The 17,933-nt window shown below is 53.2% G+C and overlaps 1 protein-coding gene across 2 annotated transcripts in view; it reads right to left on the bottom strand.

The window, feature by feature from the left end:
* Positions 1 to 1,090: 1,090 nt before the first annotated feature.
* Positions 1,091 to 17,933, bottom strand: part of IGF1R (insulin like growth factor 1 receptor) — a 288,185-nt gene continuing 271,342 nt past the window's right edge. For both annotated transcript variants that reach the window (XM_057723851.1, XM_057723852.1), the window contains exons 20-21: positions 15,563 to 15,697; positions 1,091 to 7,957 (exon numbers count right to left, since the gene is read on the bottom strand). In XM_057723851.1, the coding sequence (XP_057579834.1) occupies positions 7,576 to 7,957; positions 15,563 to 15,697 (517 nt within the window). In that variant the 3' untranslated portion in view covers positions 1,091 to 7,575. The remainder of the gene's footprint in view (positions 7,958 to 15,562; positions 15,698 to 17,933) is intronic.

Genomic DNA, 17,933 nt, shown 5'->3' with positions numbered 1-17,933 from the left:
GTAGGCTGATTTTACTACTGAAGTATAATTTCTTTCCCGTGATCAAAGTTAACGAATGACGAGCTTGTCTTCCTGATGTGTCTAAGGTTTGATTCCAGAACATGCACAGCTTGTCTCCTTAGAAAAGGTATTCACACTTCCTACCATAGGCATTTCCCCTGGCAAAGATAACGATGCCTGGATTGCAGAGTCCCTGGGGCAGGCTAGGCTCGTTGGCTAGAAAGTAACATCTCTGAGCAGTGCCCGCGAGCTGCATCCTGTGTGCGCACGCGTGGCCTCACGTGCACCCTCTGAGGAGGTGTGCTGGCTGTGAGGGACCAACAAGGACATGAAAATGTGTAGAAAGTCCTTTGGCCCAGAGTCACCCAGATCAAACCTGCCCTTGCCTGACTTCTGTGAGTGGAAAAGCCTACACATCAGTCAGAAATCGAGTACAGATTTCTATAGTTTCTGTATTCAGATTTTCCTCTGGCTGATTTAATGGAATGAGAAACCGAATAGCTTCCCTGTGCACCAGCAATTTGCATGCCGAGAAGGTTCAGCTGTCAGAAATAGAGCGAAGCCTTCACGCAGAACACCTCCCAGCGACATGTGTGAACACACACACCACACGCAGCTCAGCTGCCCTGCTTGGAAGTGTGGTGATTCTTCCAGAAGGGGTGGGGAGGGGCAAAACCAGAGACCAAAAATGCATACGGAATTCTTTTATTTAACTTAAACCATGTAGTACTTTAACTACTAGAAAAAAGCAGAGTAAGAGAAACTAAAGTCGCCTTAGCTTCAGCCATTCAAAATAGACAAAGTTTCTTTTTTTCATAATGTAAAGAATTCAGAGTATATCGCAATAACAGGAATAAATTCTTACAACAGAATATACAAAAAAACATTTTGAAATTTTTTTCATCTACTGATTTTTTATATAAACAGGAATTTTTTTAGGAATAATTTATACACAGAAAGTCATTTTATGTAACAAATTGGCCATGTTATTACCTTTTTTTTTTTTTTTTTACTTTTTTTAAAAAACTTTAAAGAAGAAAACTCAGAAAATGCATTATTTGCGATGCATCCATTCCATCGCGCCTTCTGGTTTGATTTTTTTTTTTTTGTCCCAGAGGTAGACAAACTCTGGCAAACCTCTCACCTTAACCTCACTGGCTTAGAAAGCAGACAGGTGTTTTTGCCAAGCATCTACTCCACCTGTGAATGTGTCTGTGCAACGCCAAACATCCAAATGAAAAGTTGCAAACAAAAACCAAATTGTTTCTGGATCTTTCTCCCGTGTAGTGCAAAACACCCAGATGTTGCCAAGGATGGGGATTTTGTGGAGCTGTGTTGACATGGCCAATAACCTATTGGGAGCTAGAGGAGATGGAGTCAAACTGAAAAAAGTCTTGCGTGTGTATAGTTTTTATTAAAAAGAATTTGTTCTGTATTGAAAAGCATCTATGTTCGGTGTTCTGCCTTAAATAAAAATAAATAGGGTCTCTTCCTTGTTATAGCAAAGCATTAATCATGCTGTGAGGCCTGTACGCAGGTGGTCTGTGTGCATCAGAATTATCATCTTTTGTGTGGTAAGTCTGTAAGCTGTGCTCACTGCGAAAGCCGTTAGCTGTATGATGGAGTCCTCCCATCTCAAGGCATTGCATCACAGTACAACTATCAAACCCACCCAACCAGATGCCGAGGGTGCCGTGGCACTGCTGGGCTGCAACACCTCTGCTGTTTCCTTGGCCAATGAGGTTCTTTCCGTCTGTTAAAGTAGCTACACTCCAAAGGGAAATGACCAGTAAAAGATGATCCCCTTCCCAACCAGAGGGTTCTGGAAGACCAAGATACTGAAGATACAGAACTACTTCTTAAACCATCATCATTCCTTTGTTATAAACTAGGGCACAAAGCATGGGGGGAAAGAGGGTGAACCACGGCTTGGGTCAGGGAAAAATCCTTTTTTGGCATCTTGTAAAGCTAGCTAGTAAACAGGTGTCCTAAAAAAATGAGTCACAAACACATTTGCACACACAGAGGAGAAAAGTGTCTTTAAATTATTCTCAGCAATTATAAACTACAAACATTTTATAAAATTATTCTATGTTCTTACAAAAATGCAATGAAACATTTAATTAGTTCTTGTAAACCAGATCTTCGTCAACTGACTACCCGTAATCTACTGGACTTAAGAGCCCTATTGAAAACGCTAATGAGTGACTAATTACAACGATGTGTACCAGAAAGATGTGGACACACACAAACGTGGACATACAGATGAGTGATCATTATGTTCTGGCATGACCAAAATAAAACAAAACTCTAAAGTCAAGCCCCAGAGCTGACAACTGACGGGTGCGATGCAGTTCCCGTTCCCGCAACAATTTGACTGAACTCCGCAGTAACAGTTTCCAAAGTAGGATGTTAGGTTTATCTGTTGAAACCAAATGCCCATGGATGACTGTTCAGCCTTGATGTGGTCTGATACCTTCAGAAACCATCAAGTTGCAAGCACAGCCCACACTTCTTCCAAGCCCTGTACCTTCTGCTCGCGCTTCCTCTCTCCACGTCATTCATGATCCCTGTTACAGTGGTTTCCTGCTGCCTCCTCATTCCACCAGCAAGGAGTGTTCATCTGCTTTTTTTCTAAATGGCCAACTAGTCATCTAAGCTGGAGGCCGAAAAACGAAACCCTCTGGCCTGTCCAAGGTCTGTATCTTCAGCATCTCTGGCAACAGAGGTTCAATCTAAACAACATCCTCTCTTGAAGTTCTCATTTGTACCACCAGCTATGTCAGAGTGGAGTGAGAAAGTTTGATTTTCAGCACTGGTTCTTAACGAGTGGATCTCTGGTCCGTATCTCCCAATGCTGCTTAGCCCAGGAAAATGAAAAGACAGCCAACACACACAAAGGTAACATTAACAAAAGAACAAACCCCAAACCTTAAATGCATTACTGGGACTGCTGGAACGGGCCAAGGCATACCATGGAGCTTTACTGTCAACTGGAGGGCACCTGTGTTTTGGAAAGGAGTTGCCTTTGACACTGTCTGACCGGAGGAGCCAGCAGTGACAGCCGAGGACCTTGGACCAAGCATCCTAGCCTTCTCCCTGATCTAAGGGTGACCTTGCCATAACAGCGGCCTGCACCCTGTGCAGCCACCTTCCAGCAGAGGCGGGCTGCTGAGAAAGAGGCTTTGGGTGGAACAAACTGGCCTAGAGTTTGGCATCATGCTTGGCTCATATCTGTTATCCCAACTGAAACACACCACTTCATGCCAAGCATTCTGCCACTGAGTTCCACAATAACCATTTTTTCTATCATTGAAATGTTGTTCCAAGTCATACAAAACGGACTGGAAGGAAAGGCCAGTGTTGGCCATGAACACGGTCTTCTATCTTCCAAGGAGGAAGCTCATTCCAACTGTGTCAAAAGTCAGGACATCCTCTAAGGGGGTCCTGGGGTGGTCTGGGTCTCACCCAGTTGAAGTTCAACAACGTCTCCAGAATACACCAGCTCCTGCTGCCTCAGGGAAGGGCTGCGTGTGATCACGTTTTAATGCTCACATCAATTCAATGATGTGCCTCAGTGGTTCACGTCACTTCCAGCAGTGTGAGCTGCTGTCGGAAGGAGGCTGCGTGGAGAATGCCACAACTCAGCTTAAGTTATTTGGAGCATACAAAGGAGGAAACCAAGAAGAGGTGGGAAAATCAGCATAAAATTAGGCTAGAACTGTGGATAGATGATGCCTTGGTATAGTCAAGGTGGGTGGTTTGGTCCAGTAAAATGACTGCACCATCACACAAGCAGAATTTTCTCTTTTATTTAAGTGTTTCTGAAGCATTTGTTATGATGGGCACTATGCTGTTAGTGTTTTCTTTCTACTTAAAGGATAACCACCTACATTAAACAAAAAGTGACACCAACAACTCGGACAGTTTCAACAAAACCCTTATAACCAGCTGAATGATCTGTAGAAATCCAGTTGTGGAAACCGGCAGGTATGTGCAAAAGAGAGGAGAGGCCACTATTCCAAGGGGTCACCTACAGTGTGGAAGCGGGAAACCCTGATCAAACACTATTTCTCAATGACCTTAAGATCCCAGGGGACTTGGGGAAGGAGAGGGGTGTTCTAGCAGGAGGGAAGGGCTCCTGAGTGTAACTGCAGTCCTGGGACCGTAAAGGAACCGCCACACTTTGGGAGACCCCCGCTGTTTCCCAGATAAAACACCAGTGCCTGTGAGAGCAGCTGCTGGAGGGGGTGCGCCGTCCACCCTGTGAGCAGCAGGACGAGGGGACGAGGCACAGCCCCGTGGGGGCGCGGTGCCCACCGCTGGCCCCTTCCAGCCCGAAGGTTTGGTACATCTTTGTTTTCCCCTGGGGAGGAGGTGAGGGTGAGGCTGAGAGAACAGCCTGGAGAGGAGGGAGAAGGGGACTCTTCTCCATACATTCTACATGGGACAGGCCATCAGTTCAGGAACCTGCAGCTGAAGGCCCGCGGGGCCGGGCTCTTGGCACCCACGTGACTGCACAAGGGGCTGAGCTGGCCCGGCACGGAGCCCAGCACCCACCCCATGGCCACAGGGATGACGGGGGCCCTAAGGAGACACCACCTGCCCCTGGCCCCGGCACTGCCTGTCCTCAAGACCTGGAAACCACTGCTCTTGCTCTGCAGAGCTTGCCCACCACCCAATCTGCACCAAGTAGCTGGTTTCCAAGACAACCGGCCAAGGCCCCTCCCCGCCTCCTGGGAAACTGAGTCAGGAGAAGAACAGAAGCGACGCAAAATGAAACGTCGCAAAAACAGGTGAGCTGTTTGAAATGAGTGGAGAGGTGAGCTAGTGTTGCTGTGACCCCGGAATACAGCCTGGCCTCTCCCTGCGTCACCTGGTGTGTGCGGCCTGTGGTGTGGATGAGGTTACCAGTATCAACGGCATATTGTCAGGTGCTGAGAAATGTGAGATGTATTCTTTTTATATATACACATATAAAAAATAAGAGTGAGGTAGATAAATGTTTGGAAAACAAAAACAAAAACCCAAAAACTGTCCCGTCTTACATACACACACACACCCACACACACAAACCCTTTTCTCAGTATTTAAATTCATAAGGGGGCTTCTCTACAGTGATTGAAACTGGTATCACAAAATAAATTAAAAGAAAACTCCTACATATAATACCTTCTTAATTTTTTCTCATTTTTTTAAGGGAAAAAACTATGGGACAGAGACCAGAGAAAACAGTGGGACTGAAACTACTGACAAGCAAAAAAGCACTACAAACTTTCTTTTTTGTGTTTAATCCCCAGTCACAACTAGCAATCATCATACTGTAGCTTTGTTCTTACTCATAATTTAAACATTTCCATCCCAGAAGCAACTCTTGTGCTGTCATCACTCTGGTGAGAAGTGCTAAAAACTAAACAAAACAAGACCCCCAGGCCCCGAGGACTCGGCTTCCTGGCCGGGGAACGGCGCTCCCATGCCAGGGCTCCGGTCCCCTGGAGGGAGCCCCGGGCCTCGGCCCCATGGTGCCTGCACTGTCCTGAACTGGCCGCGGGCTGGCCGGCGCCCTAAGGGCGCTGCCCCTGCGCTAGCCCTGCCGGTGCCGGGGGTCCCTGGGGAGTCTCTAGCTCTAAAGACAGGTAGGTCGGTCTGGAGGGCGGTGGCGGGAAGCCGCAGACGGGCCCGCTGGAGTGTGCTCCATCGCACCCCGGACTCAGCAGCTGTTTTCCACGGGATGGAAGGATTAAATATCCATTAAAAAAAATAGCAATCCACATGCCTCGTGTCCGCAGTTAAAACTGCTGTTGTACCCAAGAATTAAAAAAATAGATATATGTGTGTCACAACCAAAACGAAGGCAAGGGAAAGAGAAGGTGAGACTTTTCAACAATGGTGAATATACACACTGAACAAGGATGTGCGAAATATTTAACCTTTTTTCTGACCTGAGTTTGTATCATGTCTTGCGCTGTAACAGACTCAAACGCTGCGTGAGAGCGGGCTGAGGAGAGGGGCCGGGGCGGGCGCCCGCCTTCTCTCCGCCCCTCCCCTCCCCAGCCTCGTGCCCACAGAGCCTAGAGGGTAGAACAGAACCAGTGGGGCAGGGGGAGCAGGGAGGGGAGTGTATTTATAAAAAGGCATCAAACAGTTCATGGCAAATTATGTTATATAAGTATCAATTACCGGGAGAAGAGGAGGAGAGTCACGCACTCTAGTACAAAGCATAAGAAGTTTCTTGGAGTGAGCAGAGAGGGAAGAGGGTAGACCTGAAGGTTTTCATAGATTAAATCCACAAAGAACAAAAAAAATAGCAGCTTTTTTTTTTCTGTACAGACGTATAGATGAATATCTGAACCGTAAAAAAGTTATAAAAGTGACATTAAAGACGATGTGTATGCAAATGTTTCATGGTCTAACATAGAACTGTAAGACCCATGAAGAAGTCCTAGTAACAGAGAAAATGTCAACAAAGCTTAGAATGCTTGAATCCATTTACTGCTTTTCTTCGTACTGTTGTTGGGGTGTTTGAATTTCTTTCCTTGCAAACCTGCATGAACAGTCGGGCTGAGTCCCTGGAAACCCCCTCCCATCTGTGTCCTTAGGGGCCGGGGGGGAGCTGGGGCGGGCACGTGGACGACCTTTACTCAAAGCCTGTCTCCCAGGCTCCCAACAGGGCCTGTTTCCTCCAGCATTCCTGCGGCTAGAAGGTGGGGGTGCAGGAAGGGGGCGGGGAAGCCAGTTCAGCTTCTCCCCGTCGTCACGGAGAGGAAGTCTCATTCTGTCCAGTTCCCCCAAGTAATAACCTTGTCAAAAGCGATCAGACCTGTGTGAAGGTGAGGCTTGAAAAGAACACCGGGGGACGATCGGGTGGAGGGCATCACCAGCGTGGCTCTTAACGACTGACTGGCTACCATGCTCGCCCAGGCCTCTGGAAACAAGGGAACAGTGCGGGGACAGTGAGGGAGACAGTTTGGGGTTCTGGCAGAATTTGGCAGCGTGAACATGGTAACGACCTTGGATGAGTGATGGCCCTTTGTAAATTTTGTATGTTCCTAAAAATGTTAAAGATACGGTTAAAAAATCCTGTCTCGACGTGTTTTTTATAAAGACCTACGGTGACCGGCAGGTGTGTTCAGGGCCATGTGGGGCCACGGAGGGACAGCCATGGCCTCGATCCCATACAGAGGGCGTCCCGGCTGGGCTTGCAGCACACGTGTTTCCATCACAAAGCAGAAAGAGAGAGAAAGGTGAGAGAGAGAGAGAGAGATGAGAGGGAGAGAGACAGGGGGCGAGAGGAGACTTGATTCTCAAGTGTTCTGTTGCTATTAAGTGTTGTCATTAAGGTTCTTAAAGGCCCATGTCAGTTAAGGGTTTGGGTAGGGAAATAAAAAGCTGCTTGCATATTGAAAAAAGGAACATCCCAAATGTGTTTACTGCAGAGAAGCCGTCTCCCGTGGGCAGCAATGGCGGTTCTGAAGATCCACTGAGGTACAGGAGGCTGTGAAGAGACTGTTAGAACTCTCCCCCCACCCCGCCGCGGGTGCGCACGTTACTGTTTGCACGGATCGAGATCTGGGATCAGCAGGTCGAGGACTGGGGCAGAGGCAAGGCCCGCTCGTTCTTGCGGCCCCCGTTCATGTGCGCGTAGGGCTGTCTCTCGTCGAAGCTGGCTCGCAGGACCAGCACGCCAGGGCCCGGGCCGTTCTCGGCCTTGTGTCCTGAGTGTCTGTCGGGCAGCGGCAGGGAGGCCGAGGAGGCCGAGGGGTCCAGGGGCACGCTCTCCATGTTCTCCGGCTCCAGGTCCAGCTCCTCTGGCTCAGGCGGCTTGTTCTCCTCGCTGTAGTAGAAGGAGACCTCCCGGAAGCCGGGCTCCATCTCGTCCTTGATGCTGCTGATGACCTCCAGGAAGGAAGGCCTCATCTTGGGGTTGTACTGCCAGCACATGCGCATCAGTTCAAACCTGGGGGGAGACAGACAGAGGTGGGCCCAGCCTGGGAGGGGGCTGCTTGCCGTGCCTTCCCCGCCTGCACGGGGACGCCCAGCGCGCCAGGGCGGTGCCGCTGCCCGTCGGGCCTCCGGCGCGCTATCCTGGTGGCACGAGTAGCCTTCAGCTTCTCCCCACTTACGTACACCACGGCGGTCACTTCACCCACACCCAAGACGCAGGACCCTCCAAGATACAAAACCCAAACACTGCCTTCCTGCAAAGGACAAATGCAGGCTCCACACAGAGTCTGTTACTACAGGTGTTATTTACATGAAAAACACACCAGCTTCCAATTTGAAGCATCGCTTGCAGCCACTGCTTGCACATTATTTCCAGAACTAGAATGCAAGAGGCCTCCGGTTTCTCACTAATGAGGTCGAGCAGTGATCACAGCTTTCCTCACAGTGGTCTCCCCTTCAGTCCCGCCCATGCTATTTCTAAGCTTCCCCCTGGTGGCAGGGGACGCCTGGCAGGGAACTGAGGACAGGCAGTGCCAGGCAGCGTGCCTGCGAGACAGAAGGGGCGTGCGCCCCACGTCTGGCGCCAGAGCTCCGGCTGCTCACTGCATGCCCCAGGGTGGCAGAGCCGGCCTGGGAGCCAGGCTGCCCTGAACCCAATGACAGGCCCGGGGGGGGCCCTGAGATAGATGCCAACAAGCCAGCAGGGAGAGCCTGGTGCCAGAGTCCCTGCACAGGCCTGGGGCAGGCAGAGAGGGCACCTGGGCTGCAGCCCCTGGGAAGCCCTCAGGGTCATGTGGCCACAGCCCCCAGAACAGGAGGCCACACTAGAAAAGCAGGGTGCTGCCGGGGCAGCCAGGAAAGGCTCAGGCTCTGACAAGGGTTCAGAATGGCCGCAGGAGGAGGCGTGCTTCTTATTCACCTGGAGTGCAGAGGGGTCCAGCCACGCAGACCTCTGGGGCACAAAGGAGGTGACTGAGCAAAGGGTCAGGCTGAGAGGGCACCTGGGCTGAGTACAGGGGGGAGGCAGGCCAGGCCTGCAGCGAGGCCAGGCCAGAGTGCAGGGCAGATTCCGAGGAGGAACCAGCCAACGGCCTTTGCTCACAAAGACCAAGGTGCCTTCCCTTCCACTTCTGTTCTCGCCAGAAAATTCCATCCTGTGCTTTAAAACTTCTGGCTAATGAGGTACTCTTCAACAAGAATGGCCCGTGGAACTCCCCACATCTAGGAAGCTCAAAGCACCCCAAACTGGCTTCTAGCCTCTGTCAGGCTGACACTTGACAGACAGACCAACCGCCTTCGCCTGGCCCCAGGGAAGGTTCCCCGGAGAGAAAGCCTGTGGGGACAGGAGAGCTCCCAGGCAGATCTGCCAGCTACCTTGAAAGACTTGGGGAAACGGCGTCAGGTCAAGTCAGAGGGAAGAGGATGTGACCTCGAGGGAGGGTGGGGATGGGAGAGAGGCCTGCTACCTGCTTTGGTAAATCAGGTGTTATGGGAACAGAAACAGCCATTTGTTCACACATGACCTGTGGCTGCTTTCAAACCATAACTACAAGTTGAACAGCTGAGAGGGTTTGGCCTGCAAGCCTGAAATACGTCTTGTGTGGGCCATCACAGAAGAAGCCTGCCACCCCTGCTCTAGCAGAGAAAGAATTAGACAAAACACGAAGACTGACTAGTTTTCTCCCCTCCCGACTAGATCACCTGCGCTACGTCAGGACACTAACCGCGTGGTAGCTCCTGACACTCTGGGTAGCTTTATGGGTGTAAACAGCTATAGTCCTCATGAGTCGGGGAAGGTGCGTATCACAGTACAGCCCCATTTCATAGACAAGGCAGTGGAATCACCAAGAGGTGAAATACTTTGTCCAAGGCCCCCAGACGGGTGAGGGTGGCGCAGGGATGGCGTTCTTGTGAACCATGGGCTTCCACCATGCACGCCACCAATGTCAGAAAGAGGAATTTTCTCTCAACCAAAATGAGAGAAACCATAGTCCTGCCTGGAGGCTCTCCCTCTCCTGGCCGTCCACCGACAGTCCCAGGTGTCGTGGGGGCTTTGCAGAGAAACTGGCAACTTGTCCTTGGGTCAGATGGCAAACAAGCCTCCTTCCGTATCCCCCCCGCCATCACCTCCCATGAAGAGGGACCCCCCCCGCCCCCTCCAAGTCAAAAAGGGCCGTAAATACATGAAATCCGTCTCCATGGCGAGGCTGCGACTTCCTCTCTGGCCGACTGACTTACAACCCTGAAGAGAAGCGCAGCCAGGGCCAAGGCCACGTGATGTGCCCTGGCTCCGTGCCCCTCAGCCTGGGGCGGAGAAGGTGCCAGCAGCAGGGGAGGCATGTGAGTGACAGCAGCAGCAAGCCACGTGACACCACTCTTAAACCATTCCCGAGTCACGGCCCTTCCAGTGCTGCCCATAAAAGGAAGGCTTTTTTGCTCTGTGGGACTCAAGACCTTGTTTACACTATCTCCATAAGAAAACTTTCCAGTGGACTCTAGAAGGATTTATGAGCTGATAAAACTCCTTTTTAAAAAAAGCACACTTTTTACAACTGTTCAGCTCTAGGGAGCTGGAGTTGTCCTCTACTGAGTGCCCGCCTCAGAGGTGCCGGTGCACTCGGCCTTTACCTGGGGCAGGAGCAGGACCAGACGGAGCGGCTGCCCTCGTGTGACCCCAGAGGCCGCTCACTGTCCCCTCCCCCGCCGGCCCTGCCGTGTGCGGGCAGGCTGCGATCACGGGCCACGGGGCCAAGAGCAGCCCAGCACCTGAGGGCTGGCACAGCCTCGGTCCGAGGGATGACTGTCACGACAGAGGGCCCTCATTCCAGAGGGGACCCGCGGGACTCCCTGCACCCCCCCGCCCCAACCCTGAACGGCCAGGACTGTCTTACGGCCACTTCCCGGCCAGGAGGGGCAGTGGAATGGGGAGAGCCGGCCGCAGGCTAACTGGGCAGGAGTGCCGTTCCTGACGGTTTGGATCTCACCCAAGCACTCAATGCCCACAAAACGGGCGAAAGATTCCCAGCAATGCGGGGGCTTCCATCAGCCACAGGGAAAAAACCACATTTGAAAACTGCAAAACAGCCAGCTACTGAGTTTTTTCAGACCCATCCCTGAGGTGATGACTCTCTGGGCTAAAAAGTTCGAATTCCTCTCTGAACACTGCACACTGCAGGCCTCCCCGATGTGTGACGCTGTGGAAGTGTCCCCCCTGCCCCCGCATAGAACAGGGTCCATGCTCAGTGGCCCTTCTGCTCCAGCCTGCGTCCCAGCATCCAAGTGCAGTCCTTCTAGTTGCCGGGGACTTGCTGAGAGGGGCACCACTGCCCATAGCCCCGGCTCTGGGCAGGAGCAGTCAGCACAGGCTCAGAGGGGCTGAAGGACACTGGGGGCGTGAGCAGAGAGACCTGAGCGCAAGAGAAGGTGAAGGACAAGCTTTGTTGGCAGTTTAAAATACGGATCCACCACTGAATCGTAAGCTGAATCTGTCTCATGCCACCTGCTAAGTTCCCACTGAATCTCAGGGTTGAGACCCACAGGCCTAGACACCCTGTGGCCTGGACCATGGCACCTTTCCTCTAAAGCTGTGCACCCGGTTCCATCGAGGGCATCAGGACCGTTGGCCACTCGGGAAGAGGCGGCTTCATCTGCTCCCAGCATCGCCGAGCAACGATGCTGAGCTGAGGTCTGCCACCCGCCCCGCTACCCTGTGGGTGCCGTTTACACCTCTGGAGCCACACAACTGAAGCACACAACCTCCCTCCCACGTGGAGGCCCAGTAGGGCTTTTCAGGCAACTCCCAAGGGCTCAGTGACTCTCCTCTCCTCTGGGAGAGACAAGAGTCCATTCTTTCATTTTTTGTAATAAAAGAACTGCTCTCCCAGAACACGTCTTCCTTACATAAGATCATCAATAAGTTCACAGGGACAACACGGACACTCCGAATGGAACCAGCTTGCCTCCTTTCACTTTGTTCTTTTCTTAGGAGAAAACTTGCCAAGGGGGGTCTGGACAGCGAGGCAGAAATGCCTCCTGAATTATAGGTTTAATATGCCAGAGTGCCCTCTCCATGCAAATTTCCTTGTCACTCTATGCTGGGAACAGGAAGTATGCTGCCTTTCCCATGGCAGGGGGGCTGCTTCCCAGGCAGATTAAATTAATATGAAAACTCCGGTCACCTGGGGGGCAGATCAACTTCGGGAGTCCCACGAGTTTCTCAGAGACGATGTTTACTCAAGTCAAAGAGAAAGCTCAAAAACAGTACCTCTCCTCCTACCACCCCCAAACCACACAAACAAAGCTCACACCTGCCTTCTTGGACTGCTCCTACGCTTGCTAAACCACCGCCATTTCTAGTGGTAGCCTCTCTCCCGGCACTGGACACGCTCATGCAAATTCAGTGGGCATCCCTCCACGAGCTCCGTGGTTTCTATTTTTGCTCTGGAGGAAAACTGTCCTTCTCATGGGCTGACAGGAATGCAGCAGCTGCACTCTTCCAAGTGGAGGGCAGTCCCCTGTGAGGGGGGCAGGCATCAGGAGGGTGTGGGGCTGGCCTCCGAGACCCCAGCAACCCTCACGTCCCGGGGTCTGTGCCTCCCATAATCTCCCTTCACGTCACACAGGGCTACCCACGCAGCCCAGGGAGGCAGTGGACCCTGCGGAGCATGGCTTCCAGGCCACGAAGAACACAGTGGCTTCTGCTCGACAGTGGGAGCAAGGGCTCCCAGGCAGGGCAGGCCCGCTCTCGGCCCGCAGGCTGAATCCGGCCTGCGGTCTAAGTCTGTAAGGCCTGTGAGCTAAGGATGGTTTTCATATTTGTAAATGGTTGAAAAAAAAAAAATCACAGAATAATATTTCGTGACAAAATGAAAGCTATGTGAAATTGAAATTTCAGTATCCAGAAATAAAGTGTCCTTGGAGCATAGCCGCACGTGTTCCTGCGACGTCTCTGGCTGCTCTCGCACAACAGCAGAGTTGAGTCGCTGCAGTTGAGATCGTAGGGGCCCACAGAGCTGAAAATATTTACTATCTGTCCTTTTAGAGAAAGCGTTTGCTGAGCCCTGCTCTAGAAGACGCCAGCTGCATGGCATGACTCAAGCAGCATCACAGAGGAACGAAGGCCTCGCATGGCACCTGGCGGCATGAGTTCTCCACCTTGGAAGTGGATCCCAGCCCCGGTGAAGCCTTCAGATGACCACAGCCCCGGCTGCCAGCCAGACTGTGACTTCAGGAGACCCCCCCGGCCACAGCCAGCCAGCTAAGCTGCTCCTGGATCCCTGACCTCCAGAAACTCTGTGAGATAATAAATACTATTGTTGTCTTAAACTGTTAGGTTTTGGGCAATGCTACACTGCAATAAAAACACAACAAAACAACAACAACCACCAAACCAAACCAAACCAAACCAAACCAAACACTAACACAGGTGGGGAGAGGGAGAATTTCCACCAGGGGCAAGAAAATGCACTAACTGGACATTTGTGTCTCTTCCAACTTTGGGTCCTGAAGTCTGAAGAGGCTGTGCTAGGGAGTCTGTTGGTGAGGGATCCCGGAAACCTGGGGCCCCTTGTGCACAGCCCTCTTGGGAGTGGAGCCTCCTGTCGCAGGTGGGTGTATCCTGTGCCCATGTCCAGGACACAGGCAGGTTTCCTAGTCTGGGCCCATGCTCATGTGATCAATGGCTACCCCAACACACACACACACACACACACACACACACACACACTCTCTCTCTCTCTCTCTCTCTCTCTCTCTCTCTCTCTCTCTGAGGCAAAGATGTTCCCTTTCCTGCAGCACTCTCTGGCCTCTTTCCTAATTCCATGCAAGCTGTTCCTGGGATAGAACAGGCTTTGGCTGAGCAAACGCTCAGAGGCAGCCGTGAAAGAGCAGGATGCCCAGGTGAGGTACCCTTGAAGCCACAGTGCAGTCAGAGCCAGGAGAATGAGTTCCACCCCCTCCACCCCTCCCTCTACCCGGAGCTTAGGGATTCAGTCTTGGAAGCTACACTAAAAGTGCTTTAGAAAAAAACCAAAACCTTGGTTTACTGACAGGACAATGGTTTCTGCTTCCCAGGCTGTGGTGGTCCCCGAGATTCGCGCCCCCTGGTGTACACGCCCTGTATGATCCCCTCACTTGAGCGGGAGGGACTTAATGAATGTGATGCGATTTCACCCCTTCATTTAGGTTTCTAATAATTGACTCTAAATTAATAAGAAGGGAGATTATCCTGGGTGGACGTAACTTAATCAGGAAAAAAAAAAAACGTCAAAAGCAGTGGAGAGATTCTCTTCCTGGCCTTGAAGAAGAAAGCCACTTCGTTGCTAGAAGGCCAACGGAGGGAGGCGTGTGGCAAGGACTGGGAGCTGGGAGCCAGCAGGGCCCCGGGACCCTGGGGCCTTGTACAGCCACACGGGGCTGACTCCTGCCAACAGCCCGCAGGGGCCTGGGACAGGGAGGCCCCTGAGCCTCAGATGATCGCAGCCCAGGCTGACATCTTGATCTCAACCTCGTCAGACGGAGCAGAGGAGCCGGCACTCCCATTTCCCGATCCACGGAAACCTTGAGAGACCCGATGAACGCAGCTTTCGTGGCAGTTGGGGCCGACTTCCCTGGTACCCTCTCCACGTGGTGTCTGACTCACATCTGTAATTCATCCCACCACGGCGGGGCCCTGCCCGAGTCGGCGCTCACTCGAGGCTGGTGTGCGGGTAGGTGGCAGATCTGGGGAGAGCCTTCCACACAGACACAGACGCAGCCCAACAGTCCCTCTGGGGCCCTTTCCAATGTGAGGCCACACCTGTCCTGAAAGCACTTCTGGAAAACTGCATTGGTCTTGAGGTATTCGTGGTAGCCTGCTCTACCTATTGGCATCCAGAAGAATCCTGAGCCCTGCCTTAATGCGCATGTCAAAAGCAAGTCCAATGTTCCCCATCTGTACCTGCCTGCACCTGACGACCCAACCACAGCACACCTGCACATCCTCACACCTTCAGAAGCTCTGATCTCCACAGACAGAGGGGCTTCTCCTAAGCACACCAAGCAGGGAGGCCCACGAGACGCCATGGACTGTTTCGCATCCTCTGACAGATCTCAGGAACAGAGAGCTGCCCGCCAGGGCCGTGCCTGCCAGGAGGCCCCCTGACCACCTGCAGGTCCGCACGGCCGCTGGAGGAGGCTGCCGAGAGCCCGCCACTCTCAGGCCCTTTATGATTTTTGTAAACCCTTAATAGGGAAGAAACCTAGGGGGTCCGCGGGTGGCGGCGGTGTCCCGGAGTGCCGGCAGAAGCAGGTCTGAGGTCATGCCCACACGCCCGGAGGGGCCCTGCGGATGGCTGGGAGCAGCCCAGGGGGGTGGCTTAGCAGTAATCAGTGTCACGTTGCTGCATTTTTTTTTTTTTTTTTAACTCTACCTGGAGAAGACCAGTGGGGACTGCTTTGGTCAAATATTTCACAAAGATGTTTGGCCTGAGAAACCACAATGCAAACTGCAAATCCAAACCCCAGGATTAAGGAAGATGGGGCAGGATTCAGGCCCTTGCTTATCTGTTAGGATAAGCCCTTTTCCAGCCGCTCCAACCATCCCAGCACCGCTGGGCAGAGGGGCCCCGCAGATACATACAGCATGTCGGGACAGTTGTCTGGCTTGTCCAGAAGGCCGCCCTCCATGACGAAGCGAAGGACTTGCTCGTTGGACAGGCCCTGGTACGGCTGCTCGGCCAGCGTGGCGATCTCCCAGAGGACAACCCCGAAGGACCTACGGGGAGAAAAGAAACGTGAGGTGCTCGGAAAGGGATGGATGGAGCCGCACGGCCCTCTCCTTTCCAGCGACTGAGCACACATCAGGCGGCGAGCCGGGCCCTGGGCTAAACGTGGAACACCCGTCCTCATGGGTCGCAGAGTCCACGCAGCCCTGGCGGCACAGCGCTGCCAGCTGAGAGGAGGGAGTGTTCAGGGCCCGGGAACGGCCCGCGAGCACCTGATCTCTGACGGGAGCCTTGAGCAAGCCGAGTCCAGGGCCCAGCCCCGGCCACGACCCGCAGGGCAGCGTCTCCCAGGTGTGCTTTATCCCATCCACAATCGAATGCTGGCCCCCAGGCCCAGCTGGGACAGTGATGCAGTGGCCTCAAATGCAGCCTGGGACAAGCAAGTGGAAACTTGTACCCTCGTGGCTCTCTACGCACGCTGCAGGGCCCGAACGCCTGGCGAGTTTTAACACATAGCAGAGCCTGGGTCCCCGACTGATTTCACTGGTCTGGGTGGGGGCCTGGGCCTATGAGATGTTGAAAAGCTCAGTGGGGATCTTACAGGTCCAGGGGGGCCCAGGGAGAGAAGGGGCTCGGCCTCAAAGGTGGGTGACGGAGGAGGGCGGCACTGGCTGGGGTGGGGCTTGCGCACCAGGAAGAATCCTTAAGCCCCAGGTTTAGCGGAAGGGGCAGCGGGTGGCCGAGGAACCAGGACAGCGGGGGGAGCAGGGTGCAATTCCGCCCCGCACGCACTTCTGCCTGTCGGTTTAGAAGATCCTACTACTGGAAAGCAAACTAAGATAGACATACACATACATAGGAATTTCAGACCGAGGATGTTACAAAACGCAGTGCTGCAATCTGCAAAATAAAGGTGCCTTCCCAGCACACATCACCGTCTTTCACAAATTCTTCACGGTCTATTTGCCTTTCCATTCGGTTCATTTCCGCAGATTAAAGCTGGCCGCTTGGCAGCAAACAGCCAGCCCGAGGGGCTTCCGACGGGACCTCCGCAGGCCAGGGGTGCGGGCAAAGCCACACTGAAAATGCTTGGACGGTGCTTCCCTGAAAGAGCTCTGGGGATCCTGGCCTGACGAGCCAGGAGCGCCGGGGACTTTGCATCAGAATGTTTCACTCCATGCTTTAGCTGCTTTCCATGCACAAAAGGGTTTTGTACAAATTGATGCTGAGAGCAGATGTCAGACATAAACATTTAGAATCTTAGCCCTCAGAGGACCGACCCACCCAAGGTCCTTCAGAACCTCAGTGACCAAGAAATAGTCTTGATGTTGCATGAGAGACCGAGAGAAGCTGAAGGCCCGGAGGCCCAAGTGCGGTGCTCACAGGCCCGCCGGAGGGCAGCCGGCTCCCCCGCCACTGTGGGCTAGGGAGGAATCTCTGCGGACGGAACCGGTCTGCTCACCTAGGTTGCTGCCTCGGAGGTCACGACTCCCAGCTCCACATCTGAGACGCGGTACCCAGCGGACTGCAGCCCTGGCCTGAGAAGCAGCCTGAAGATGCAGTTCCTCCCAGGCCCACACTGCCTCCCGCGCCCTGGCCACACGGGCTGCTAGCGCCCACCATGCAGCACTCACGCTGACCCCTCAGCACCCACTGCCCCACCCCCCAAGCTCCAGGTTACTGTGGATCCTTGACCTTCACATGTCTCAACTCTGTCTCACCACCCTGTTCTTCTGGCCTCACTGCAGCTGCGGCTCCTTCCCACCTGCGCAGGCACCCTGAGGGCATCCTTCCCACGCCTCCTAAGAGAACCAACCACAGCTTGCCTGTGCAGGCTCAGACCTGCCCAGAGGTCCGGTCCCCTCTTTTCGTCCCCCTAGCACGTCCTCCATGCAGATGGTCCTCTTGCCTGGCCTGCAGGATGCCTCCTTTTTGGCACCAACACCTCACTCAGTGGAGCTTTACATGCCAGCTAACATGAGCTTCTTAAAACATGGCTCTAGGTCACTCTCTGGCTCAGAAGCCTGGAAAGTCCTCACAGAGCCTGCAGAATTAGTCCCAAACCCCTAACACAACAGCCGAGGCCTCCCTCGAGCTTTCTCCAGCCTAACTCCCTCGAGGAGGTCCCACGGCCCTCCACCAGCACCAAGTGGTTCCCACCACCGCAGCTTCCCCCAGCGTTCCCGCTGCCCAGAACCCACTTCCTCACTCTTGCATACTTCATGGGGTCCCACGACCCCTGCTCTTTGGGGAAGGGGTCCATGATTCCAGCCTGTCAGGGCGCTT

The sequence above is a fragment of the Hippopotamus amphibius genome, chromosome 2, assembly GCF_030028045.1.
Source record: "Hippopotamus amphibius kiboko isolate mHipAmp2 chromosome 2, mHipAmp2.hap2, whole genome shotgun sequence".
NCBI classification, from domain to species: Eukaryota; Metazoa; Chordata; class Mammalia; order Artiodactyla; family Hippopotamidae; genus Hippopotamus; species Hippopotamus amphibius.
This window is presented reverse-complemented; position numbering and strand designations above follow the sequence as displayed.